General features: G+C 45.2%; 1 protein-coding gene and 1 long non-coding RNA gene across 10 annotated transcripts; one reads left to right on the forward strand and one right to left on the reverse strand.

The window, feature by feature from the left end:
- Positions 1–1,222: 1,222 nt before the first annotated feature.
- LOC105863087 (uncharacterized) lies at positions 1,223–6,387 on the reverse strand. Its single transcript, XR_012918142.1, has 3 exons — positions 6,307–6,387; positions 2,161–2,281; positions 1,223–1,379 (listed from the first exon to the last, which is right to left on the reverse strand). It is a non-coding gene; the product is annotated as an uncharacterized LOC105863087 (long non-coding RNA).
- Positions 6,096–25,867, forward strand: ZBTB21 (zinc finger and BTB domain containing 21). 9 transcript variants are annotated; one of them, XM_012749840.3, is made up of 4 exons: positions 6,255–7,188; positions 7,623–8,203; positions 13,284–13,350; positions 18,579–25,867. In XM_012749840.3, exon 4 carries the CDS (start codon positions 18,592–18,594, stop codon positions 21,784–21,786), a length of 3,195 nt encoding a protein of 1,064 aa, XP_012605294.2. In that variant the 5' UTR covers positions 6,255–7,188; positions 7,623–8,203; positions 13,284–13,350; positions 18,579–18,591; the 3' UTR covers positions 21,787–25,867. The 9 variants fall into 9 exon arrangements, with proteins under 9 accessions (XP_012605297.2, XP_012605299.2, XP_012605294.2 ...); XM_076000009.1 differs by having other exon boundaries at positions 7,623–7,724; XM_012749842.3 differs by having other exon boundaries at positions 7,640–8,203.
- The last annotated feature ends 499 nt before the right edge of the window (positions 25,868–26,366 follow it).

Consider the following 26,366-nt stretch of genomic DNA (forward strand, 5'->3'; position numbering starts at 1 on the left):
CCAGTTTTTGTGAGAGTGCTTTGCAAGCAAACCTCAAATACAGCCTCTATGTTTTATCAAGTCTAGCTCTGAAATGGATGTATTCATTCAAGTCTGAGGGTAAATATTTATTAAGATGTTTAAATGTGTCAAACGTATAGCATAAGCATGCCAAATATAAAAATAAATTTCAGAAATAATTAAGTACAGTAAGAACTTTTTTACATCAAGTTTAAATGCATGTTCATATTTCCTTTCTCAATAAGGCGACTCACATGCTGGACCACGGTTGGCATGGCTGACTCTCGCCAAAAGCGAAGGGATAGAGCTCTGACGTCCCCAAAATTTAAAAACAAAAACAAAAAACTACTCATATGTCTATTTTTAAAAAACCAGCTTGAGGGTCAGATGAGGCAGTCAGCATTCTTACCCGCCCACGCACCACGTGCGCAGCAGCCCACGGAGCGCAATGTCCAAGCCGGACAGACGCGCAGCCGCCACACACCGCAGCCGGAGACAGCGCCATTGGCCCCCTAGGTGCAGAGCCCGGGCCGCTGTTCGAAAAAGGCCCCCCCAGATGAACGCCCTCTGGTGAGTTCACCGTTTTCTCCCACAGTCTGACGGCTCAGCCTGCAAATCCAGAACAGCAATCGTCAGCTCCCCGATGCCTGTCCGGGAATCAGCACGGCCTTGGTCACGGCCAGAGCCGGAGCCCCTTTATTTGTGGCCATTGCACGGGGAGGGGGTGACTAATGGGTTCCAGAGCTCATCTTAGTCAGGTCCCCGCCTGGGGAGCTCTGTGCACTGCAAGGACAAAGGCCTGACACCTCCATCTCCAGCCTCAGGCCACCGGTGTCTGGGTGACTGGGTGCCTGGGGGAGGCAGAACTCACAGCATTCACCACTTGTGTCCATGTTCCCGTCTACGTGAATGGCAATGACGAAGACAGGAGAACAGGAAAGGGATGGGAAAGAGATGGACCTGCTCCACCTCCTGCATACCTCTCTCTGCACACAACAGACAGCTCATCAGCTAATTCTCTGATCAGACAGGTCCTGGAGCACGAATCCCTCTGCTTTCTGCTTCCTTCCGGCTAGTTGCCAGGTGCACACACCTTTCTCCCTTCCCAGATGATCTAGCCAAAGCGCTGTGCTTTGGATTCACCCCTTCCCATTTAGGAAAACATAAGATAAAGGGCTGACCCGTTAACAGATTCTACCACGCACATCTGAAATGTTCCCAGAGCAGCTGCATTTATTTGAAAGGTCTTAGACGCTGCTGTCAGGCGGCTCCAACTCCCATTCCTCCATGTCTCGGCCTTTACAAGCCTCACTTCCTGGCGTGTAAAATGGTCATCTTTATTCCTAAGGAGCAGGGTGGCGGGGCGGATGAGATCACAGCTGAGGACACACAGCAGACACTTGTTAAATGGAGCCGCTATCCTTCATCCAGCCCAAAGCCTTGGGGATGCACAATCCATCTTTCTTCCCTAAAGAAACCCCGTGGTGCATATTTTAAAGCAATTGTATTCCACACCTCCTTTCATGAAGGCAACTTATGAAATAATACATAAGAAAGTCCACCTAACCCATCTTCTTATTGCACACAAAGTTTATAATCAAATAGCCTGAATTACTGTTGTTGTACACATACACACAAACACACACACACACACACACATACACACACACATACACAGGCACGCACATACGCACAGTCCTCTCCCAATCCTGCTTAAGGCAAAAGAACTGCTAGAAACCGGTGTGGAGCTGTATCCTTTGCTGAACTGGAGGGCCCTGCAGGCACCTGGTCTTTAAGGTGAAAAGAGCAAGGGAGGGGTGGTGAGAAGAGAGAGGAAGAGGCACTTAGGCTCTTCAGAGAAAAGCACAACAATTGAGACTTCTGGTTGGGGGTGGCCTTTAAGCTTAGTACCCCTTTTCTTTTATGATCATGTTCAAAGACAGGGCTTCTCAATTACGGGAACCCAGTGGGATCAACGCTTAACCCGACCCAACTTCGATCATGCTGAAGACAGCACTGTGACCCGTGGCACTCCAGTCCTGAGCCTAACTAAACACTCAAGTGGCCTTAACCATTTACACGCCAATCTCACATTTCCCCCTTCTTCACTTTCCCCTCTTCTCATTCCCTTCTCTTTCCTCTTTTTTCTGGGTCTCGTACCTTTCAAAGCCACCTTTGTTGCTCCATGCAAACAGGAATGCTGTCCTTATCTGCGGTAGGCCAAACGGTGACCCTTCAAGATGTCAGGTCCTGATTCCTGGCCTCGTATGGAAACGGGTCTCTGCAAATGGTTTAAAGATCCTCAGATGGAGAGAGTAGCTTGGCTTAAACAGGTGGGCCCTCCATGCCTTCCCCAGTGCCCTTGTAGAGGAGAGGGAGACTTGACAGAAGAGAGGCAGAGATGAGTGATGCAGCAGCCACCGAGCTGCAAGGGGCAGGGATGGATTCTGACATCTTGATTTTAGCCCAGTGATACCAACTTTAGACTTCTGGCTTCCAGAACGGTGAAAGAATAAATTTCTGTCGTTTTAAGCCACCGAGTTTGTGTGTGGCAATTTCTTACAGCAGCCACGGGAAACTAACACTAATTTTTTTAAAGAGACAACCACCCAACCCACAGGTTGGGTGAATTTGGACATCCAGACACACGTTCAAAATGAAGTGATGGTTAAGAGAAATCACAGCTGATTAAAACCTCCCACTTCCAAACATGCAGAGGCTTATGTTTTAAACTCCATGCAGACTTCTCTCGCTCAACTGATGAAAGGGCAGTGTTTGGTACAAGAAATGCAAAGCTATGGTATCACTAATACCACAGCACTGGATGCCATCGTACCAGTTTCTGAGCCTTCGGGAGCAGACGGCCCAGGACACAGCCCCAACAGGCCCCAAGCTCTGGGAATACACAGACTATCGGGCATGGTTTCTGTACAAAGGAGCACACCTACTACTGGAGAGCCTGGATTTCAAGCCGCCAGGAATAGACAGAATAGACCTTACAGTGGAGTGGCTGAGGTGCACAGGGAGGCAGCCTTGCACTGACACTGGAAAGATAAATCAGACTGAATAGGAAAAGGGCATCCCAGGTGCTGACGGCCGGGGGAGGGAGGACGGGTGGCACGGCAGGAGTCAGGCAGAGAGCAAAGTCACTGGACAGCACTCTAGGCCTGCCCAGCACTGAGGCTGCAGATAACTGGGGTTCCCATGCAGGGAGGGGATTTGGCAGCAGAGCAAATTGATCTGATCTGCATTCAGAAAGATGAATTTGGCTGAAAACAGACTGGACTGGGAAGAGAAGGAAGCAAAACTGAAGCAGGAATTTGGCTGAGAAGCCACAGGTTGGACAGAGATGCTGGAGCCAGGAACAGCAGAAGTCGGGCTGGCGAAGACAGATTTAAAGGGCTTTTAAGAGGTAGACTGATAGGACTTAGTGAAGGATGAATGCAGAAATTGACAGGGAAATAACCATCAAGTTCCTGGCCTGGCTAACAAGGCAGATGGCCTTTTAATCACGTAGGACAGGGACAAGGAAGGAAGCATAACTTTAAGGGAAGACAGAAAGCCAATAGGAAGTTCTGCTGTGAGCTTGCTGAGTGCATAGCTGTTATCTGCAGGATGATGTCCAACAAGAAGGCGGCTCGTTAAATGATGTATAAATATTTGTGTACACGGTGCTAGAGATCCTGTCTGGGGATGCTTCAGTGTGTAGATAACACTCAGTAAACATGCTAAGCGTGTGAGGGGGTAGGGGCAAACCCAACAGCACCTACACGGTGGTACCAACAAAACACACAAGAGGTGCCATGGGAACACAGAGGCGAAGCACCAAGCCCAGAATGAGGCTGAGAGGTGCCAGTCAGGGGTGGGGGTGGGGAGGTGATAAAATCCAGGGGAAGTAACACCAGTTAACAAGGCGAAATTACCAAGTTAAAACGGGGAGAGGGGGAGTGATAGCTCAGGTAAAGGGCAACACACTTGAAGCCCAGAGGCAAGAGGCAGAGCCAGACTTGTTTAAAGCGGGTGTGCGTGTCTGCGTGGGTGGAGGGAGACCTGGGGAGAGGTGGGCCGAGTCACCAGGCTCTTCTAGGCTGGAGGATGAACTTTATTCTAAGAGGAACGAAGAGTCATTAAAAACTTAAGCAGGGGAGTGGCGTGATACCTTTTGCTTTTTTAAAAAGATCACTTTGGCTGCAACGTGAGCATGGATTACAACAGAAAAAAGCTGGAGGCTGCTGGAGCAGTTAGGAAGCTGCTCAAGACAGGAAGAAGGGGCTACATTATCAGAGAAACACTCAGGAGACAGGACAAACAGGACTTGGGAACAGGCCAGATGCATAGGAGCGTAGGATGGTGCCCAAGTTCCTGGCTCAGGCAACTGGGCAAAAGTCCCGGGGATGGCTGAGACGGCACAGGGGGAGTGTGACGAGAGAGCCAAGGTCAGAGCCCTCAGGAAACACAGTGTGAGCACGTGCAGGGGCAGAGGAGCCAACACGGGAAGCCAAGAGGGAGCAGTCAGGTAAGAGGTGGAGGATCAGGGAATGAGGCGGAACCGAAGCAGTCGGTGCTGGAGAAACTGGCAGTGTCACAAATCAGAGGTCACCTGTAAGACTGAAAGGTTTCTGCTGGATCTGGCAACTGGGTCAGCTTCAGTGAAATGGTGAGGACAAAACCTGATAACATGGCTCAAAGTGGAGACACCAATGTGTATTCTGAGGAATCCTGGAAAAAACCCAGGCAAGCAGGTAGCTAGAAAGGGACATGCGGTGAAGGAAGACTGCTTTCCGCACAGGGGATAGTCAAGCGAGAGCCAGGAAACCTGGCTTCTATCAAAAGCAATCTTGCTAGGCAGCTCCCATTGGTTTTCCGGGCTATAAAATAGGGGGAGCAGCACACGCTCACCCAGGCTAATCACAGGGCACCCTAAAACTCAAGGCCCTTGGACAGACTTAAGATCACTGTTGCCTTCCACCTTCTTTTAAGTACAAAGCCACTTTGGGCTTTAGCACCATGCAGTTCAAAACATAAAGACATTCTTTAAAGTTTTCAAATAGCTGTAGGAGAAAATTTTTCGGTGCAAGATTCTTTAAGCCTGAGTCCTCTTAAACTAAAACAACTGACACTGGACTGTCAATTTGGGAACGAGTTTTTAATTATTAATCCAATGCAAGATTATTTCTTCCACATAGTCTCCAAACATTTCATAAATTATTTTATCTTGGGGTCATGTGCACATATCCAATTTGAAAATTCAATTTCAATTTCCAAATTCAAATTGAAAATTAACAATTAACACTTGAAAATCATCAATGCAGACTTAAAATTCAGTAGTTTTTAAATGTCTGTTCTAGAACTGTCACTTTCGAAGGCAATGTCCTCTCCGACCGGTTGTTCTGGGCTCTGGAGAACACCTCAAGACGCTGTTTAGCTCGTCTAAACCAGAGGGCCTGTGTTTAGAGACGGGATTCACGGTGTGGCGTTCCCGTCACCTAATTGTCTGGGGCTGACGGAAAGCGAGGCGAGTTTTCTCACTGTTCTCCTGACGCCGGAGGCGAACCCCGTGCAGGGAGCCCGGCAAAGCCCGGGACGCGGCTGAGCGCCGGCGCCGCGGAAGCAGTCAGGTCCCCCGGGCGCGCCGCAAGCCGCGCGGTGTCTGCGCGCCGGCCGGTCCCCGCGGGCAGGTCGCGTCGGAGGCAGGAAGTGGGACTCCCGCCGCCGCGCATCCCGCGGACGTCCACGCCGGCCCCGCGGGGTCTACGGCGCGCCACGCCCGCCCGCCGCGACCCGCCGACCCGCCGCCGCGGGGCCGGGGCTCAGGGACGGACCGCCGCGGCGCCCACCAGCAGCGCCCCCTGCGGAACGACGCGCCCGCACGCGCAGCCGCCGCCCAGCCGCCTCCCTCGCGGCCGCCTCCCTCAGAGCCGCCGCGGGCGCCCCTCGGGGACCCAAGGCGCCGGCCGCCCCGCGCCGCTCCCCGCAGCCCGCCCTCCCTCCCCGGCCCCCGCGCCGCGCGCCTCCCTCGCCCCGCCCCGGCGCCCGGCGGCCAATCGGAGCGCCGCGCACGTGACGAGCGCTGCCTGCGATGACCTCATCCCTGGTGTGGGATGACGTCAAATTCAAGATGGATGGAATCACAGCGGCAGCGGCGGCTGCGGCGTGCGCGAGCCGAGTGTGAGCGGAAAGGGGCCCAGCGTCTGCCTCGGGGCTGAAGACCGGTGAGTAACTGTCACGCCCCTGGCTCTAGGAGAACTGCGGGGCCCTGTGGGAAACCCCAGCCTCCCCGCAAATCGCGGCCTTTCCTGACGTAACTCTGAGGTGATTTCTCTCCTCTTTTTTCTCTCCACCAGCCGGTTGCGGGCTCCGGGCGCTACTGCGCTTGCGCCGGGCCTTGGCTCTCACCGAGCATGCCCCGGGCTCCCACGTAGCCGATTGTGCCTTCACACTGCGCATGCCCCGTGCCCGCAGTCGGCCTCGCCCTCGCCACTGCGCATGCTCCGTTCCCTCACTGACTCCGCTCCTCGCCCCGGCCGGGCTGCCCCCGGGGTAGCGGATGCGCCTGCCCGGGCGCGCGCCCCTCGCGCGCAGCGGTTGGAGCGCCGGCGGTGCAGGCGCGCCCCCGCCCCGGGCAGGTGTGGGGCCGGCCGCTGGCCGCCGGCTCGGGCCGGGAGGGCGCGGGAGCCGGGGGCGGCCGTGCGGATCCCGCACCTGCTGCGGCCGGTCACCCCTCCGCGGCCCTCGGCCCCGCGCCCGGATCGTGGGCGCCCGGGCCCGGCCCCGTCTGGTCTCCCCGCCCCCGGCCGCCTCCCCGCCCGCCCTCCGGTGGCGTCGGGACCTCGCGGAGCCCCGGAAGACCTTGCCCCTGACTCGGGGCCCCGCGCCGCCCGGGAGCTCTGCTCGGCCGCTGCCGGTGTCCCCACTCGAGAAGGACCCCCGCCCGCGGCCGAGCTGTCGCACGGGGAGCGGTCGCGACGCAGCCGGTCGCGCCGCCTTAGAGACGCCGGCCGCGGCCCCTCGTGATCCTTCGGTGGCTTTCCTGGAGCCCGCTCAGTAGTCCCTGCTCAAACGATCTGCCCTTTAATCATGGGACAGCCCCGGGGCGCTGGCACCGGACCCGCGGGCGCCACGAGGGCGGGGTGGTTCGGGAGAGCGCCACACGAGCGGCACCTTTGGAGGCGGGGTGTTTTTAGACAGGTATTCCGGCGGCGTTGGGGCAGATTAATCAGACTTGGCACGGCCTGGGATTTTTGGGGGGCGCAAGAGCTAACAACAGCTCTGTTCACCTGGCATCTGAGGGCATCTGTGTATTGCGGCATAGTCTGGTGACTGTTCATGCTGGTGACCCTGAGTCATCAATTAAGGAGCTTACATTATGTTCTTCATACCTTGTTTAAGAAGACAAAGTGGGTTAATCCATTTTAGGAAGAGTTCTCATTGAAAATTATTTTTTAAACCTTTCCCTCTGGTGCTTGAAGAAGTAAATCATCCATCTCTAATGACTAATAGTCATTTAAGTTTAAGCACCCCTAAATATTGATGTTAAAAATAAAGTAGAAATTTGAGGCATTGGTCTACTGAAAAGTAACTTCTTAATTCATTCTTTCTTTCTAACACTGTTGAAAGTATAGTGTACTTCATTCTGCAGAAATGAAGTTGAAGAAGATAAAACCCCTGCTGCCCCTGAGGAGCTGACAGTGTTATATAGCAGGGAATTTTGGATGTGTACATTGGTAAGGAAAAACTAAAATAACAAAAGGGTTACATTATTAAGGAAGTCTCTGGATGGGAAGGAGATCATTGAAAAGGCAGTTTTGGTTGTCCCCAAAGCCAGTGGGTATGGGGAGAACAGATTCTAGAGCTAGGCCTGACAGGTCACTGATTGGCTATTAAGGAAAGATAAGAGGTTTCTGGTTTAGGAGACCTAGTGGCTGGCAGCACATCAAACTAGGGAATGTGTAAGGACAGGCATGCATGCGTGGGAGTAGAGACGAGAGGGTGTGGATCATAAGTGCCGTGCTGGCCAGGTGGGATACCCTGTGATGGATGGAACTGTTCTGCCGGCACCTCAGCCTGGAGTCTCAAGAAATCTAAGCAGAGATACAGATTTGGGAGTCATCATCGTCCAGTAGTGATTAAAGCCACAAGATATAACAAAAGCAAAGAAAACCACCACATGTTGGGCTTTGTAACAGGTGCTGGAGAAATAAAGGTGAGCAAGTCCAGGTCCTAAACCTAAAGTTGGATGATTTCTCTCTTTGCCCAGTAGATGCCCGCCAAACCTTGTGTTTGGCATAGGGAACACGTTGATAAAAAGGAGAGCTCTTCCTTTCAGGAGTCTCATGAGGGAGATATAAAAGCAGATCAGTTGAAATAGTTGTGGCTTTATTACAGAGAGATGAAATAGTGTGGTAGCTTAGATGACTGAGCTGCTGCCCAGAGGCATATTGCAAAAGCTTTATAGATGCTGTGACATTTCAACTGGATCTTTCTATAGAAGTTAGCCAAATAAAGGAGAAGTAAGAAAGATATTTTAGGTGGCAGAAACTGGATGTCCAGGTTTGTATGGTAGGTGGTAAAGACTGTCCAATAAATGTGGAGAGATAAATTGTAACCAGAGTGTGAAGTTTTGTGTGCCAGTCTACAGTTTGGATTTTCTTTAGGAAGTAATGGAAAAATCAATAGAGTATTCTAAAGCAGGGTGGTGATGTAATCAGCTTTACTTTAGAAAAACAAAATGCATAATTTTCACACCTGCATTTAATTGGAGTGCAGAGTACAGAGAAATCAACACATATTTATTGCTGTGCAAGATGCCATGTTGGGCATTGTGAAGAATGCCAAAAGATATTGAATAGATATCAGTCCTTAAATAACTTACAGTCCTGTTGGGGAGACATAAATGACTAACAATATAAGGCAATGAGTAAACACTACATAAATGGTGTTAGCTTTGTATAATACAGGAATTGAAAGGAGGTGTTTGCTCATTATCTGAAGTAGTCAAGGAAGGTATATTAGTTTGCTTGGGTTGCTATAGCTAAGCACAACAGACTGGGTGGATTAAATGACAGAAATTTCTTTTCTCACAGTTCTAGAGGCTAGAAATCCAAGATCAAGGTGTCAGCAGGGTTGGTTATTCTGAGGCCTCTCCTTGGCTTGTAGATGGCTGTCTATTTGTCTTCTTCACATGGTCCTTCCTCTGAGCATGTCTTTGTCTTAATCTTCCTCTTATAAGGACGCCAGTTATGTTGGATTAGGGCCCACCCTAAAGACTTCATTTTAACTTAATTACCTCTTTGGGGACCTTATCTGCAATAGATTACATTCTGAGGTGCTGGAGGTTAGGACTTTGACATATAAATGTGGGAGGGATGAGAGGAGAAACAATTCAGCCCATAACAGAAGGTTTCTTTGGAGGAGTTGTAGCTTGAGCTAAGCTTTGAAAGGCGGTTAATGTTCATGTGAGTGGGGTGCTGGGGATCTCCCGAGTTAGATGAGCTCTAGGACATTCCAGATTGGGTAATGGAAGAAGTAAGATGTGCAGGTTGTGTCTCAGAAGCAAAGCGTCTGAAGCAGGGAGTTATCACAAGGGGATAACTAAGAGAAAGAAGATTTAAAACATTCTTAGAAATTTTGCTTTTATATAGCCTTGGAGTTCATGCTTCCAAAGTTTTGCATTTTAGCCTAATGAAGAACCATTGCATTTGGGTTTTTTTGTTTGTTTGTTCTTTTGTTTTGAGACAGTCTCACTCTGTTGCCCAGGCTAGATAGAGTGCCCTGGTGTCAGCCTAGCTCACAGCAACCGCACACTCCTGGGCTCAAGTAATTCTTCTACCTCCCGAGTAGCTGGGACTACAGGCATGCGCCACCATGCCCGACTAATTTTTTCTATATATATTTTTTTAGTTGGCCAATTTCTTTCTATTTTTAGTAGAGATGGGGTCTTGCTCTTGCTCAGGCTGACCTCCATCCAACTCCTGACCTTAAGCGATCCTCCCACCTCGGCCTCCCAGAGTGCTAGGATTACAGGTGTGAGCCACCGCACCTGGCCTGTTATTTTGTTTTTAAACAGGATCAAGGCTGGCTCTTTTCATTCAGGTCTTAGGTTTCAACTAAAATGTTTCATCAAGGCATTTTCCTACCATCCTCTCTGAGTACTGTACCCAGCTATAGCACACTGTTTATTTCCATCATAGCACTTAGCACAATCTGAAGTTATCTTTTTTATTTGTTTGTTTCCTTGTTTATCACTTGATTTCCCTCACTAGAAAGTAGGGGCCTTGTCTGTTTGGAGATATGAAACATCTCATATTTCAGATAAATCTAACCATGCCTTGTATGTAATAGATGTTTAATAAATAACTTGAGTCAATGATAGTAATAATGCATAAGTTGGATGAGTGACCAAATATTTGTTTTAGGAAGCTCAGTCCAGAGGTAGTATTTTGCAGGATGGTTTCAGAAGGCATGACAGGAAGAGTGAATATCACATGGAAGTATATTGGGCTTCTTTAATAAGAACAGAAACTGACTGGCTTGAATAGAAAAAGGAATTTATTGTGAAGATACAGGGTCGCTATAGTCTATGGACTATAAGGGAAGCTAAAAAAAAAAAAATTGGGCCAGAAGGACAAAAACCAAGCTAACTCCAGGCATCTGTGTAGCAGGCACTGGCAGGTTGCACTTTCAGGCCTCTGCTGAGATAAACCAACTCCATTCATTTACTGCCTTTGTTGTTATTCTCAAGCCCCATATTCCAGGGACAAAGTTTCTGATTGACTTGGCTTTGGTTGTGTGCCTGCGTCAGAGCTGGGGGAGAGCAGCACAGCAGACTAGGTGGGAAAAGGTAGAATCTTCCAAAGCAAAGTCACAGAACTGTCACCAGGAGGAGGAACGCTGCTGAGTGGCCAGAACAGAACAACAGAGGCTATGACAGACTACTCTACTAAGGTGCCAGTTAAGAGCCTGAACTATGTTAGAGTGCAGTCATTCCGCTGGGTATGGCAGAGAACTCATGGGTAAACCAAAATTAAATTAACTCTCTAACTCACACTCTCTCTCTCTCTCTCTCTCTCTCTCTCTCTCTCTCTCTCTCTCTCCCTCTCCCTCTCTCCCTCTCTCCCTTTCTCCCTTTCTCCCTCTCCCTCCCTCCTCCCCCCTCCTTCCCTCCCTCCCTCCCTTCCTTCCTGTCTTCCCTCCCTCTCCCTCTCTCTCCCTCTCCTTCTCTCTCTCCCTCTCCTTCTCTCTCTCCCTCTCTCTCCCTCTCCTTCTCTCTCTCCCTCTCCTTCTCTCTCTCCCTCTCCTTCTCTCTCTCCCTCTCCTTCTCTCTCCCCCTCTCCTTCTCTCTCCCCCTCTCCTTCTCTCTCCCCCTCTCCTTCTCTCTCCCCCTCTCCTTCTCTCTCCCCCTCTCCTTCTCTCTCCCCCTCTCCTTCTCTCTCCCCCTCTCCTTCTCTCTCCCCCTCTCCTTCTCTCTCCCTCTCCCCGAGAGAGAGACACTGAAAATGTGAGGAGATGGAATACAAGGTAGTAACATGACTCCTCTTGAGGGATCGGATAAGCTAGTCTGGCTTTGAAATCTGAGGAGGTTTAGATAATTTCTGGATATCTGCATTGTCACCAAGTGAGTGATGATAAGACTGAAACTCAGAGCCAGCTTCTGTCATCATCCAATGGTAAAATCAAATGGAGATGAGGGTGTGGGGATGCGCTCTGGGTGCATTTGTGTGTGTGTTTATATTCCAAAGCCAAATGTAGATGGTTTGGATTTTTAACTAGGTGTTTGCCTTGTGTACATGCATTCCCTCTTTTTTTTACCAGTATCATGGTTAGGACTATAAAAGTAATCTCCAACATTCCAAAGGACCAGTGTTCCCAGAGTTGAGTTTTAGGTTAATGTTTTGGACGTAAGGAGACATCTTCCTATAGAGCTGGTGTGATGGTTTGGAGTGTGTGACTTTGGTGTGACTTTGACTAGTCCTGGAGCCAGCTGAATTTATAATGTATACCTTAGCTGTGATACCAGCCTGAGTTTCAGTTTCTAAAACTTGAAAGTAGGTGAGATTGTTTTGATCCTTTCCTGAACCCTCACTCACCTAATGCCCTTCTGAGTGCCATGTTGTGCTTTGCTTTCTTCTGCTCCTGTCACCAGAATGCTCTGTATTCCAAAATTGCCTCCCTTCCCTGTTTCCTGCAACTGATCTAACGTTTGAATAAAGAGGAAAGTATTTGCATTGAATTAATTTATGTTAAGATATGAGTTCCCCCAATCCCCTTTGCATTTATTGCCTGAGGAATTTGAGGTGATGCTATGAAATAATTTTCTGGAATCCAGTTATGAAGGGCTTTGTAACCATTCCAGGACATTGAAATTTGAGGCCATAGCAAGCCATTGGGAGTTTTTAAGCCACAACAAGATCAGATGAGCATTTCTGAAAAGTATCTGTAGTAGAAATGTGAAGAATGGAACCTTCACTATTAAGGCTGAATATCCTTTATCCAAAATGCTCAGGACCAGAAGGGTTTCACATATGAAGTTGTTTTGGATTTTGGAGTATTTGTGTTGTACTTACCAGTTCAGTCAATATCCATCCCTGATCCAAAAATCTGAAATGCTTCCATGAGTATTCCCTTTGAGTGTCATGTGGGCACTCAAAATATTTTAGATTTTGGAGCATTTCAGATTTCAGACTCTTTGGATTAGGGATACTCAACCTGTATTATAAGCATCAAGTGAGTGACAAATCCCAGGCCTTCCCTCGTGTCCCCACTATTAGCTCATCCATCCTCCCACCACCTGGCCAGTCAGTGGCTTCCTGATATTAGTATTCCCATAGCACCCTCTGTATCCTTCATCAAACTGTTGTCTGTCCTCCCATGGGAATATAAGGTACTGGGAAACAGGAAGCCACCAACTTACTCTTGTCCCCATCTCTAGTACCTCTTATGCTCCGTGGGGAATAGCAGGTGCCCACAAGCGTTTGTGAGAGGAAAAGGAAGGAAGGAAGATGTGCACTTGCCATATGGGAAGTGTTGTACATACCAGACTTTCAGTCATAGTGAATCTTTTGCCCCTCATAAAAATCCCACGTGGTGGGTAATGTTAGGCCTGTTTAACAGGTAAGGAAACTAATACTCAGAAAAGTTGGCTGATCTTTATCAAGGTTACATACCTAATAGGTGGCAAAGCCAGGATTTGAGATGAGTAGACAGAAGTGAAAAGCTCTTCTGTGGCACCATAATGTCTTCCATGAATTGTTAACAATAAAGATTCTTTCGTTTTGAAATTTCAGAAAACAACATGAAATAGAAACAATTCAGGCAGAGTTTGGGAAGACACTGTGTGCAAGGATCCAAGCGGTAAGCAAGTCAATCCTGTTTGAGAGTCTGGTTTTCCTGGGGGTTTCCTCAGCTTTTTGTGCTGCTCATAAATGGGCTTTTTCTTCTGGCTTTCACCCACTTTTCTTTTAAGAGTGCCGAGGTTTCTCCACTGTGACTGCAGTGGCAGAACTTCTGCACTGGAGAGTCAGGTGGAAGTGAGCAGGGGGAAGGAGGGGACGTGGCCGGCAGTGGCGGTGCGTGTTTATGCGTAAACTGTGCTGCCCTCTGTAAGTCAGAGATCCTGATCACTCAGCATGAAGACATGCATGAACAATTGGACTTTAATGTGGCAGCAAGTTTGTTGAATCTAGATCAAAAAAACACATGAGGAGAAAGTACTGCCAGCAGCCATGCCAGCCATGTGTGAGTGCAGACGAGCAGAGAGGTCAAAGGGTAGAGGGTTCAGTCTGCGCACCCACCAGCCACAGGGGTCCTGCTGGGTTAGCTCAACACTTTCATAGCTTGTGGTTTTCCCCCTTTGGCCCACATTCTTAATGAGGCATTTTATATTGTTAATTGTTAAGCTCAGTAAATATACCTCCTATTGGTAAAACATAAAAATACAAAATGTTAATTGTCTATTTGCAGCTAGACCAGGAAAGGGGCCATTATTTTTAAAGTTTAATAATTAAAATGTGGAAGCAAAGGCCTTAACATAAAGGGGAGACATCCACACTGTCCAGCTCTCTCTTTCCTGTCTCTTTAGGCATTGAGAGTCTCTAGATCCTGGGGTACTAGAGAGATTGGAAGATGTCACTCTCCTGTGTATAATCCTCAAATGGCCTATTTCAGCCCCCAGAGCCCACATGGCCTTCTCCTCCCGTGTTTGTCCCCATTGCTCCAACCAGATGAGACCACCTGCCATTCCCTTGCATACCTCATACTCTGTCTTATCTCTGTGATATTGCCCATGTTCCTCTTGTCCCTTGACATTCCCTTCACCCTTCCTGCCTGTCTCTTCCATGCATTCCCTGACTCCTCTATGAAACGCCTTTGCTGGCCTCCGACTCACCTGGATCCGATGCCATCATCTGTACAGCATCTCCACCTCTGCAGACATCCTGTGCTACTTAGCATGCTGGACCATGCTGACAGATTGACTCGTCCTGTTCATGCACAAAACTTTAAGCTCTGTAAGGCAGGGCCATGCTAGTTAGGTTGATATCCTCACGTCTAGTAGAGTTCTAGCATATCCTAGATGGATGCCCAACTGTGAGAAGCAGGTGATCTGGTAATTAAGAGCTCAGGCTCTGGGACCAGGCTCCCAGCTGTCTGGGTGACCTGAGGCAAATTACTTGACCTCTCAGTGCCTCAGTTTCCTAATTTGTACAACAGGGATGGTGACGGTGTCGAGCTCAGAAGATTATGTGAGAATTAAAAGAAACCAGAGGCAGTATGGTGTAGGCGTTAAAAGCTTAACCAGTTGATGTGAATCCTGCTCTGGTACTTATTATCTGTTTGACCTTAAGAGCAAGGTATTTAACCCTCTGTGCCTCAGTTTTCTCCTCTGTCAAATGGGGGTGATAATAGTACCTATCTCCTAGGGTTACTGTAAATATTGTGTTGATAAATAAAAAAGTGTTGACTTTTGTGTATGTTGGCGCAGAGTAAGCACTCAAATATTAAGTATTATTAAGAACCTAATTAGTGTTTGAGTGAATAGAGTGGAAAATACATACTGTAAAGTTATTCTGCAGGGCTGTATCAGAAATTTGGACATCCTTTACTACTGTTCATGCAGGCAGTCTTATTGCTGACTGAGTGGAGGTTACAGTCATGAATAGTTTGAAACTCCCAAAATATTTAGGGACAGTGAATATTTCTCTCACGGCTTAACTCTGAGTGACTTTATTATTGTTCCCTAATTCTCATTCAAGGAAGATAGAAGCCTGTAGTTCAAGAGATTAGAAGCAGTTTTTTAGAGCAGAAATAGGGATCATGATAATTTGAAGACAGCATAAAGAAACTTTTCTAAACAATGAAAAGTGAGGAAAATGTTGCCTTTTGGCCATAGGGTACAGGTGGCATGTGGAGTACCATTTTCTTTGTGTCCACGCATGCAGAGCATCTCACGTGGTTTAGTCTTCACACGTTCCTTGGCCTTTACCTATGGCTGCAAGTTCTAGTGGTCTTGTAGTTTGGCCTCCCCCAAAAGCAGACCCTGAGACAAGGATTCAGATTTGAGGAGTGGTCCCAGGAAGCACAGGAAAGGAAACAGGAGAGTAAAGCAGGGAAGGACGCTCATAACGGACATTAATGAACAGGCTGCTGCTCACATGGAAGGTATCAAAACCGAATTCTTTAAAGAAATCTCAACTTCTGATTTTTCTATCAAACTCCATCTCTAGTTGTTCAGGCAGAATCCTTAACTCCTCACCTTCTCTGTCCAGTCCATTAGGAACCCTGGTGGCTCTCTCTGCCTCACCTCCCCTGCTGCTTGCCACCTGGAACCCAGCCATAGTCCCCTCTCACCTGGACCATTGTAGTGGACTCTGAGCCACTTGCCCACTTCCACCCTGGCCCTGCCTGTGGCCGGGTCTCAACAACATAGAGCAATCCTTTGAAAACATAATTCGGGTCTTGGTCAGTCCTTGCTCAGAGTCTTCCAGTGGCTGTCCATTTCACACAGATTAACAAGTGTAGCTCCAGCGGTCCCCCAGCCCTAGACAGTCTGTCTCCTCATTGCCTCTCAGGTTCATCATCCAGAGCCGGCAGCACACCCTGCTCCCGCCCTGCTGTTTCCTCTGCTCTTCCGTCTGCAGTCACATTCTTTCCCTCAGGTCCCCCGGGGCTCCTCCCTCGCCTGCCTCCTTCAGGTCCTCTCAGATGCCATTCTGTTGAGTGAGTGAATGGCGGGAGACGTTCCTGGTGCGGTCTAAGTGTGTGGTAGGTGCTGAACAAATGGTAGCTGTTACTATCTCTTTTAATTCTCACAGTAGCATTGTGTGGTAGCTGCTATTATTATCCCAGTTTTATGGTGGGGAAAACTGAGGCCCAGAGTGGTTGGTTAGCCTGGAACACTGGCTCTCAGACTGTCTTGGCTCTGACCAAGGGAAGGAATACATTTTACATCTCAGCCCAGTACGTGCTGCGTGTGTGGATATGCATGTATGTGACCGGAATGGTCACATACATATGCATGTTCCGGTTATACATATGCATGTATAACCGGAACAAAAGTTTCTCAAGCTCTCAGTGGGCCTTACTACATTTGATACATTGACATTTTTCTCTTCTGTCCTAGTTGTTTTATTTATTTTTTAATTGCTAGCTTAAAACCTCAAAATGGAGTCTAAGAACCTCTTTTGACAAAGACTTGTCTGTGCTTTTGAATCTCTATCTGTTGCTTTTCCCTGTGGCAGCACCTGAACTAGCTTTGTCAAAAATTTAGTGCGAAACTGCTCAGTACATAGTTAAGTCGATACATGGGGCATTGTAAGGTTCTTTTTCGGCTGGCCTCTGTGAAAGATGGTAAGGGTTTCTTTACACAAATGGATGCATGATTATAAAGTGTAATAGGATTAAGGGAGAAATTAAAATGGCTAACAGGGAAGACTAAGGAAGGGAAAGTATTTATATTAAATAATCACAAATAGAGGAAGGGATATTTGCTATTCAGAATGAAAGATGGTAGCAGGGATGAACAGAAACTCAGTGCAGTCCAACCAAGGCAGCTGTTTGTGGACAGGCTAAAGGCACTATCCCCAGAAGCAAATTCATGCCTCTGAATCAGTTAAATTGAATCAGCATCTTAACAGGGAGTTGGAATAATATTCAAAAAGTTTTGTACTATTTTGGTCACTCCCAGGTTGGCAGCCTAGGACACTCTAGTTTGTGGCTCTTCTGAAGAGCCTGGAGGCTGGGGTGACAGCAAAGGCCAGAAGAGAACCTACAAATGTGCTGGGGCCAAGTTTGGTTTATCTACAGCTTGCCCTCTAGAGAAAGATAAAACTATCACAAATAATCTTAGTTACTTTGGATCCATTTTGATGTTAAAAATAAATGTTCTGACAACATTTTAAAGAAAAGATAGCATTATAAAATCAAATGAAAGAGATGAGGTGTTTAAATAACAAAAGTCTAAGTGAAGGGTCACAGGTCAAATACAGAGAATCAGGTGTCATCTCTGTGAATTGGCTTTGTCTTCATCGAGAACATGGTGGGATAATCTGGACCCTTTTTCTTTGATACTGAATGAAATACCTATTAATCCTGCAATTTCTGAAAGTTAATTACATAACATTTGTTGAGATTTCTTTGCATGAAATTTTTGCAACAACCCTGCAAGAGGGTATAGTTGCTGTTCCCATCCCACACGAGGCGCCTGCCACACGGGGGCTGACAAACGCTCAAGGACAGTCAGCTCGCCAGGGGGGAGCCGGCAGCTCCGCCACATATCTGGTGCCAGAGCATGCACTCGGCCACCGAGCCTCTTCTTCTCTTCAGATTTGAAGAGAATGTCAGTGAAGTCTCAGTTTAAACCCCTTAATTACATTTAGAGCCAGACTAATGTTTCTTTTTGTGCTCATGTTCAAAATGTGATTTGGTAAGAAAGTAGTATTCAAGAGATTGCAAAGTAATTAGCCTAAGAAGGAAAATAAACTTTTAGTCTTTAATGCTTCTAACCTTTATTAAACACTTGGATTAGTAGTCATTAGCAAATGACTTTCTCTTTTTCCAAATTCCTTCCTATTTTTAAAGCTCCGATGAGACCACTACTCTGCAACCCATTGTTAACAATTCACATTACATTTAAGTATATACAATAATAAAACTATTTTCTTTCAGAATTACAGGCTTTAGGGGTTTGATAATTCATACTTACTCTCTGAATTAATAATAAAACAAAGCATCAAATGGATAAGGTGCCTAAATAATACGCCTTTATTTTCAAATATTGCTTGCCCTATCTACCTGCCAAGTTCTAGCATCCTTTTTGATAGTGTACAAATGCTTTAGTTATAGTCTTTAATTCCTAAAATTCTTTAATGTTAATATGATGACATGATTAAACCCTGAGGCTTATTTTACATTTTTCCCTGTTACTTAAGTAAGTGTGTCATCCAAAAAGCTTTTGTCAGCCTATGGTCTACATAGTATTGGCACCTAACAAAAGACAGCTGATGTTCCCTGCCCTTAGAAGCCCTTCCTGTCGGGAAGGACTTTGCCCCACTTTATTCATGATAATTTTACATTTTGTCTTTTAGATAAAGCCACGCCATGGAGGGATTGCTGCATTACATCAACCCGGCACATGCCATTTCCCTCCTGAGCGCCCTCAATGAGGAGCGCCTCAAAGGACAGCTCTGCGACGTGCTGCTTATTGTCGGAGACCAGAAGTTTCGAGCTCATAAAAATGTCTTGGCTGCTAGCAGCGAATACTTTCAGAGTTTATTCACAAATAAGGAAAATGAGTCACAAACTGTATTTCAGCTTGACTTTTGTGAGCCAGATGCTTTTGATAACGTTTTAAACTACATTTATTCTTCCTCTTTATTTGTTGAGAAGAGCAGCCTTGCTGCTGTGCAAGAACTTGGCTATAGCCTTGGGATTTCCTTCCTTACTAACATTGTTTCTAAGACTCCTCAAGCCCCTTTTCCAACGTGTCCTAATAGAAAAAAAGTGTTTGTAGAAGATGATGAAAACAGTTCTCAAAAGAGAAGTGTCATTGTTTGTCAAAGTAGAAACGAAGCACAAGGAAAAACTGTTAGTCAAAATCAACCCGATCCAAGCCATACTTCCCGGCCCTCACCTAGCATTGCAGTCAAGGCCAATATCATTAAGCCACATGTTCCAAAACCAATTGAGCCACTTCACAATTTGTCATTAACTGAAAAGAGCTGGCCAAAAGATAGTTCTGTGGGATATGCAAAGTCTCTTGAGCACTCTGGATCTTTGGATGATCCTAATAGAAGCAGTTTGGTGAAAAGAAATGCAGTATTGCCTTCAAAACCTCTGCAAGACAGAGAAACTATGGATGATAAACCAGGTGTAAGTGGTCAGCTTCCAAAAGGAAAAGCTATAGAGCTAGCTTTGAAAAGACCGCGGCCACCTGTTTTATCTCTCCGTAGCTCGTCAGAGACTCCCTATCTGTTAAAAGAAACTAGCAAAGGCAGTGGCCAAGGTGAAGATAGAAACTTGTTGTACTATTCAAAGTTAGGCTTAGTGATCCCATCCAGTGGGTCTGGGTCTGGAAACCAAAGCATCGACAGGAGTGGCCCACTTGTTAAGAGTCTGCTCAGACGGTCATTGTCCATGGATAGCCAGGTTCCTGTCTATTCACCCTCCATAGAGCTGAAATCTTCCCAGGGATCATCTTCGGTGTCAAATGATGCACCAGGGAGCGTGTTGTGTGCTTTATCTCAAAAGTCATCCTTAAAAGACGGTGGTGAAAAAGCAGCCCTAGATGACAGGCCTCAGGTGCTACAGCCGCGTCGCCTCAGGTCCTTTAGCGCTTCTCAGTCGACAGACAGGGAGGGAGCCTCACCTGTGACGGAGGTGCGCATAAAGACCGAGCCCAGCAGCCCGCTGTCGGACCCCTCAGACATCATCCGCGTCACTGTGGGAGACGCCGCGGCAGCAGCAACCTCGTCACCGTCAGTCACAAGGGACCTGTCCCTCAAAACAGAAGACCAGAAAGACATGAGCAGACTCCCAGCAAAAAGGAGGTTCCAAGCGGACAGAAGATTGCCCTTTAAGAAGTTAAAGGTGAATGAGCAGGGCTCTCCTGTGTCAGAGGACAACTTTGAGGAAGGCTCCAGCCCCACTGTCCTCGAGGCAGATTTCCCAGATTCGGATTTGAATAAAGACGAATTTGGTGAGTTGGAGGGGGCGAGACCAAACAAAAAATTTAAATGCAAACATTGCCTTAAGATCTTTAGATCAACTGCAGGTCTTCACCGTCATGCTAACATGTACCATAACCCCGAAAAGCCCTACGCTTGTGACATCTGTCACAAGAGGTTTCACACCAACTTCAAAGTGTGGACACATTGTCAGACCCAACACGGCATAGTGAAGAACCCATCACCAGCCTCTAGTGCCCATGCTGTTTTGGATGAGAAATTCCAAAGAAAGCTGATTGACATAGTGAGAGAGAGAGAGATTAAGAAAGCCCTGATCATTAAGTTAAGGCGCGGCAAGCCTGGCTTTCAGGGACAGAGTAGTTCCCAGGCACAGCAAGCCATCAAGAGGAACTTGCGGTCTCGAGCCAAAGGAGCGTACGTTTGTACTTACTGTGGAAAAGCATACCGCTTTCTTTCTCAATTTAAGCAGCACATAAAAATGCACCCAGGAGAAAAACCCCTTGGAGTAAATAAAGTTGCTAAGCCAAAAGAGCATGCTCCTCTTGCAAGTCCAGTAGGAAACAAGGAGGTTTACCAGTGCCGCCTCTGTAATGCTAAGCTCTCTTCTCTCCTAGAGCAAGGAAGCCACGAGCGGCTATGCCGGAACGCCGCCGTCTGCCCTTACTGCAGCCTCAGGTTTTTCTCGCCCGAGCTGAAGCAGGAGCACGAGCACGAGTGTGAGTATAAGAAGCTGACCTGCCTGGAGTGCATGCGCACCTTCAAGTCCTCCTTCAGCATCTGGCGGCACCAGGTCGAGGTCCACAACCAGAACAGCATGGCCCCGGCCGGAAACCTCTCTCTGCCCGCTCTGGACCACAATGGCGACGCGGCTGGCTCTTCAAGGCCCCAGGCCCAGCCCGAGCCAAATAAAGTAAACCATGTTGTCACCACAAAAGATGACAATGTGTTCAGTGACTCTTCAGAGCAAGTTAACTTCGATTCGGAGGATTCCTCTTGTCTCCCTGAGGACCTTAGTCTTTCTAAGCAACTGAAAATCCAGGTCAAAGAGGAGCCCGTGGAGGAGGCTGAGGAAGAGGCCTCCGAGGCCAGCGCGGCCCCCAGAGAAGCAGGGCCGAGCAAAGACGCCAGCCTGTGGCCCTGTGAGAAGTGCGGGAAGGTGTTCACGGTGCACAAGCAGCTGGAGCGGCACCAGGAGCTTCTGTGCTCCGTGAAGCCGTTCATCTGTCACGTGTGCAACAAAGCTTTCCGCACTAACTTTCGGCTCTGGAGTCACTTCCAGTCACACATGTCTCAGACTGCAGAGGAGTCCGCACATAAAGAATCCGAAGCGTGCCCCGTTCCCACAAACTCGCCCTCCCCGCCGCCCCTGCCCCCGCCGCCACCGCTGCCCAAGATCCAGCCCCTGGAGCCCGACAGCCCCACAGGCTTGTCTGAAAACCCGGCTCCGGCCACAGAGAAGCTGTTCGTCCCCCAAGAATCAGACACCCTTTTTTACCACGCCCCACCCCTTTCAGCAATCACATTTAAAAGACAGTTTATGTGTAAACTTTGCCACAGGACATTCAAGACTGCATTTAGTCTTTGGAGCCATGAACAAACACACAATTGAAAGACCAACACTTTTAGCCTATTATGAAATGGGGGGCAGTCTCCAGATTTCAACCTGAATTGTGAAATGTGTCATAAGAAACAAAATATTTTTTAAGAAAGAATAATAAATGTTGAAAATTGTTATGCTTGAATTTAAGTTTGAGATAAACTGATACTAGTGATGTCCTTACTCAACTTTAGAAATAAACTTTTTAAAATATTGTGGTCTTGGACCTTCAAGGAACAAGATAGTTTGATCTCATTAGCATTGAGGTTGGATTCATCTTCATGGTTTGCATGGTTTCTCCTCATTCCATGGTGTCAGCATAATCATTTAATTGAGGTTTTCGGTTTTTTTACTGATTTGTAATTAGTGGGGTACTATCAAAGTATTTCTTCTTTTGATTATTTCAGACACCTAAGTTCTAGTAAAATCTTAACCATGTTCTTAAGACCAAAATAGGAAGAAGTGGAGTAGTTTGCAGTATTGATTTAGATCTTAGAATACTTTAGCAATAAAAAAATGATAAACCTCAACTTTAATAAGTTATCCTGACACTTGATGAATATTTGGTATTTTGTGGTCACGTAGGACTTTTTTTGTATGAGAATTGTGAGAAATTTAAATCAGCAATAGTAACACTTAGATTTTTATAAACAAAAACCTGCTCTCTTTCTCAGTCACTTAATGTAATGAATGATGGTTAAAGTCTAAGGAAGGCTTGGAAGATGAGAACATGATTTATGGCAGTCCCCTGAAGTCAGTTTACTAGAGCTTGCGTACTGGTGTGGGTGATGAAGTGCTCTGTGTGCACTGCCTGCCTCGCAGTTCAGTTCAGACCAGCGTTTAAAGATTGTACACGTTTGATGTCCTCTGATTTATGCTGTCACAAATTGAAAATCTGAGTGTAGTTGTGACTAAATACCTAACATGGCACTAATTTTGAATTTAACATTAGTATAACAAATAAGGTAGGATACATATTAATATTTAGATAGATCCCAAACACTTGGAGTCAGCACAGCCAGTCTAAAATTCTAAATCGCCATTTACTTTCAGAGCAGAGGAGGAAATACCACACTGCAGTTTCAACATGCTTTTCAAGAACAGTATATACAGTATACACATTTTCCTGCCTCTCTGTCTTTTGTGACAATTTCTGTTAGAATTTGTTGGAGTTTATAGTGGTTAAAACGTCATTAGTGAAGCCTTTCTGCTCTAAGCCACTGCTTAATATTTCATAAATGTGGATGAAAGTACTATCAACAGTCCAAAGTTAGTTTTAGCTACTTATTTTGGTCCATAGGTTTTGGGCTTTTTTTCTATTATGTGTAAGTTGTAATTAAAAGCCTTTCAGTAGGTATTATCCAAAGTTCAATGCAGTGTTTCCAAAGGGAAGATTTTTCCTTGGTCAGACATATAAAAGAAATGTTATTAGAACTACATAATCTTTTCTAAGGTAGTAATACAGATTAAGACTCCAAGTTTATAATTTATTTTTTACAAGCTGTTCTTTCAGATTAAAGAAAAGTTAACTGTGATTAAGATAAATTTATGCTCTAGCAGAAAAGAATTCTGTGCCCATCAATCTCCTTACCAGCGTTCCATACCAGTGGTAGGAAAGATTCTTACTTTTTTCTTAAAACACAAGCATTTTTATAAAATAGTAATTGACTTTGTACATTATAGAAATTATATATGAAATTTTGCCTTTTATTCTTTCACTCGAGAAAACAAAAATCCCAAAATATTTTAGTAGTTACTTCTTTTGTTCTTAGATTTGATGGACAAAGGAAAATAAGATTAAGTTACAGTTACTGATTCTTGCCATCTTTATGTTTTCTTGAAGAAATCTATGCATTTTAAAGATGAAACTGAAGCATATGACCTTACGTGAAACATCAGGATGGATGGTTGTGCATTGGACTCATTCCCTGTATAGTGTGGCATTACACTGAACATCTTGGTAAGCTGTCACTTCTTCAAAAGAAGACAGTTTCCCTGACTAATCATCACCTACATGGCCGTTAGAGTATCTGTGATAATTCCACAATACAAAGTATCTTAGCATTGTAAATTCAATATCCCACGACTTGAATCTTTATGCTACATTTTCAAGATTTTTTAAGATAATATTGTTAATTAAAAAATATTTTTGATCTAAATATAGGCTCTGCATAGCTGTTAGATTTAAAAAATTACAGTGTTTTGTCTCGTTAGCTTACATTTTTGTCTAGGCAAGGAAAATAAGATTTCAAATAAAATTTTGAACCAAAAACATTTATAATGCAGTTCTGGTTTTTCTATTACTTTTTATACTGTAACTTAAAAGCATTAGGCTGAAAGAGTTTATTTTGATGGTTAAAAAAATAAAATATGCTTCCACTCATGTAACTATTTTAAATGTTAAGAAGTAAAATAATGAAAGACATTGTTTTATTCGTTAAGCAGTTTTTAAAGAATGTTTATCTTAGACAGGCAAATATTTGGTGTAAAACAAGTTGGTCTTTCATTGTCACAACTCTTTATTGAGTGAAGATATTCTTGTAAATATCTTTTCTGATTGTAATTAATTTTTGAAAATGTAGAAAGCTCATTATTCCTTGTAAGTATTCAGGATGCCTGCTTTTTTATGCAGTTGTGGAAAGAATGTAAAATGTTTTAATATATTCTTTGTTAATCTGAGAACTTGTTATTGAATCATTTCGTTTATGTGGGAGAAAGAGGGAGTAACATAAAATGTGTTTTTATCACTCAAAGTAAGCAATGGAGGTAACAAATATTGTGCATTTTTAATAGTACTATTTCAAGATTAACAAAACATTCACCTGTAAAACTAGTTAGTGTGCATTTATAAATACCAAAATATACAACTAACAATTCAACAGTGATGTTATTTGCATTTGTGGGGAAATTTGATGTTCTTGGTTTTCTGGTTTGAAATGGATTATTTCTAGCCTTCTCTTTGTAAAAATATGCCCCAGCACTTGATCAGTGAGCATCTAAATCCGCATGTAGCCCCTTTGGTGCTAATGAGAGTAGCCGCTATGAGACGAGAATGAAACATGTCCTTTCATGGAGGATGGGGGCTGCATCTGTGGCCGGCTGGCCAGGCAGGGTGAGGGAGAGAGATGAGAATTAGCAGATCTAAACTTGGCTTTTGCTCCCTCAATGTGGGTTCTCACACGCGTGCTATACAACTTAGAAGCAGGCTGGAACTTTAGGAAAGTAAATTTTCTTAATAAAATAAATAATTAGGTGTCATTCCTAACAGATTTCTGTATAAATTTCATCTCTTACTGGAATATTACAAGTAACTTTGTCGATTTCTGATGTCTCACTGATGTTGCAATAATTGTGAACTGCATTATTGATTTAAATAATGCTGACATCCTTTAATAAGTATTCTTTAACACTGACTACTAAACTTTAAGTTTTTAAAAACAGGTTTTCCTCTTTTGTGGTTCTTTGTGGCTTTAGCACTTTAAGAAGTTTGATGTTTTCATAATGTGTAATATGCTCTTTCGGTGAGTCTCAGCGTGTGCTCCAGCTCACGGAATTTCCATGTGACTGGAGAGAGAACGAAATCAGTGTTTAGATTCTGGAGGGGGAAAAAATGAGTTATGTCAGGTGTTTTAAAAATTCCTTCTTAGAGACAGTCTTTTGGGAACCAAAGTATTTTACTGTAAATCTTTAAAATAATTGAATTCAGCGCTTTTTAGTCATTTGTTAGTGCTGTCCAGATTTTCCATGAAGTTATACTTGGTTAATACTAATTTTCAAAAGGTGATCATTTCTTTTGACATTAATCCAAGGTTATTTCACGTGTTTCATTGAATATGCTTATTGTTAAAAGAAAAATGAGTGGTTTTATTATTGTGTACATTTTGTCATCGTATGCCTTAGCAGAGTAAGCCAGTCATTGTTCAATTTTATTTAGGAATAAGCTCTTTTGGACTGAAAATTTATGGTAAAATAGGATTTCTGTCTAATGTTAATCCATTGCTTATTTGTATCCAATTCTATTGTCTGTTTACTTTGCTTAAATCTCGACTAAGAATGATCGGAGTCAATAAATTTGTACTGTATTTTGCTTTGAGTCACGCTCTCAGTGGTGTGTTTTGCACTTTGATAGTGATGATTAGTAGCATTTAAATCCATCTATGTGGGTAATATGAATAGCCACCTAGAGTGTGAGCAAGATTTAATTTTCCCCAGTTCCAGGTTGCTTGTATTAATATAATAGAATTAACGTTGTATTAAAGCTTCAGTTATTTGGTCACCACAAATATCTGATAGGAACAATCTTTCCTTAGCCACCTTTTTTGTTACTGTTCACACTAGTAGTTTTTTATCTACTTTTTCTTTACTATTCAAATTAATTTTTAAGGTGATGGGGGTAAATACATTAAAAAGAAAGTCTTTAGGCACCCTGCATTGATATTTCAGCTTAGTGACTGATAAGCTAGTTTTATGACTTCAAGACTTCAACATTGTAGTTTGTCTTTTCATTCTAATGAGGCTCTTCTATAACACTGGGATATATTCCTTTTTGTTATTATTAAATGTATTAGCTTTCTCTGTAAAGTCAAGGGCTG

This window comes from Microcebus murinus, chromosome 1 (assembly GCF_040939455.1).
Source record: "Microcebus murinus isolate Inina chromosome 1, M.murinus_Inina_mat1.0, whole genome shotgun sequence".
Taxonomy (NCBI): Eukaryota; Metazoa; Chordata; class Mammalia; order Primates; family Cheirogaleidae; genus Microcebus; species Microcebus murinus.

Excerpts from the sequence above, each read along its gene's own strand:
- ZBTB21 (XM_012749843.3), top strand. The coding sequence starts at position 18,592 with ATGGAGGGATTGCTGCATTACATCAACCCGGCACATGCCATTTCCCTC.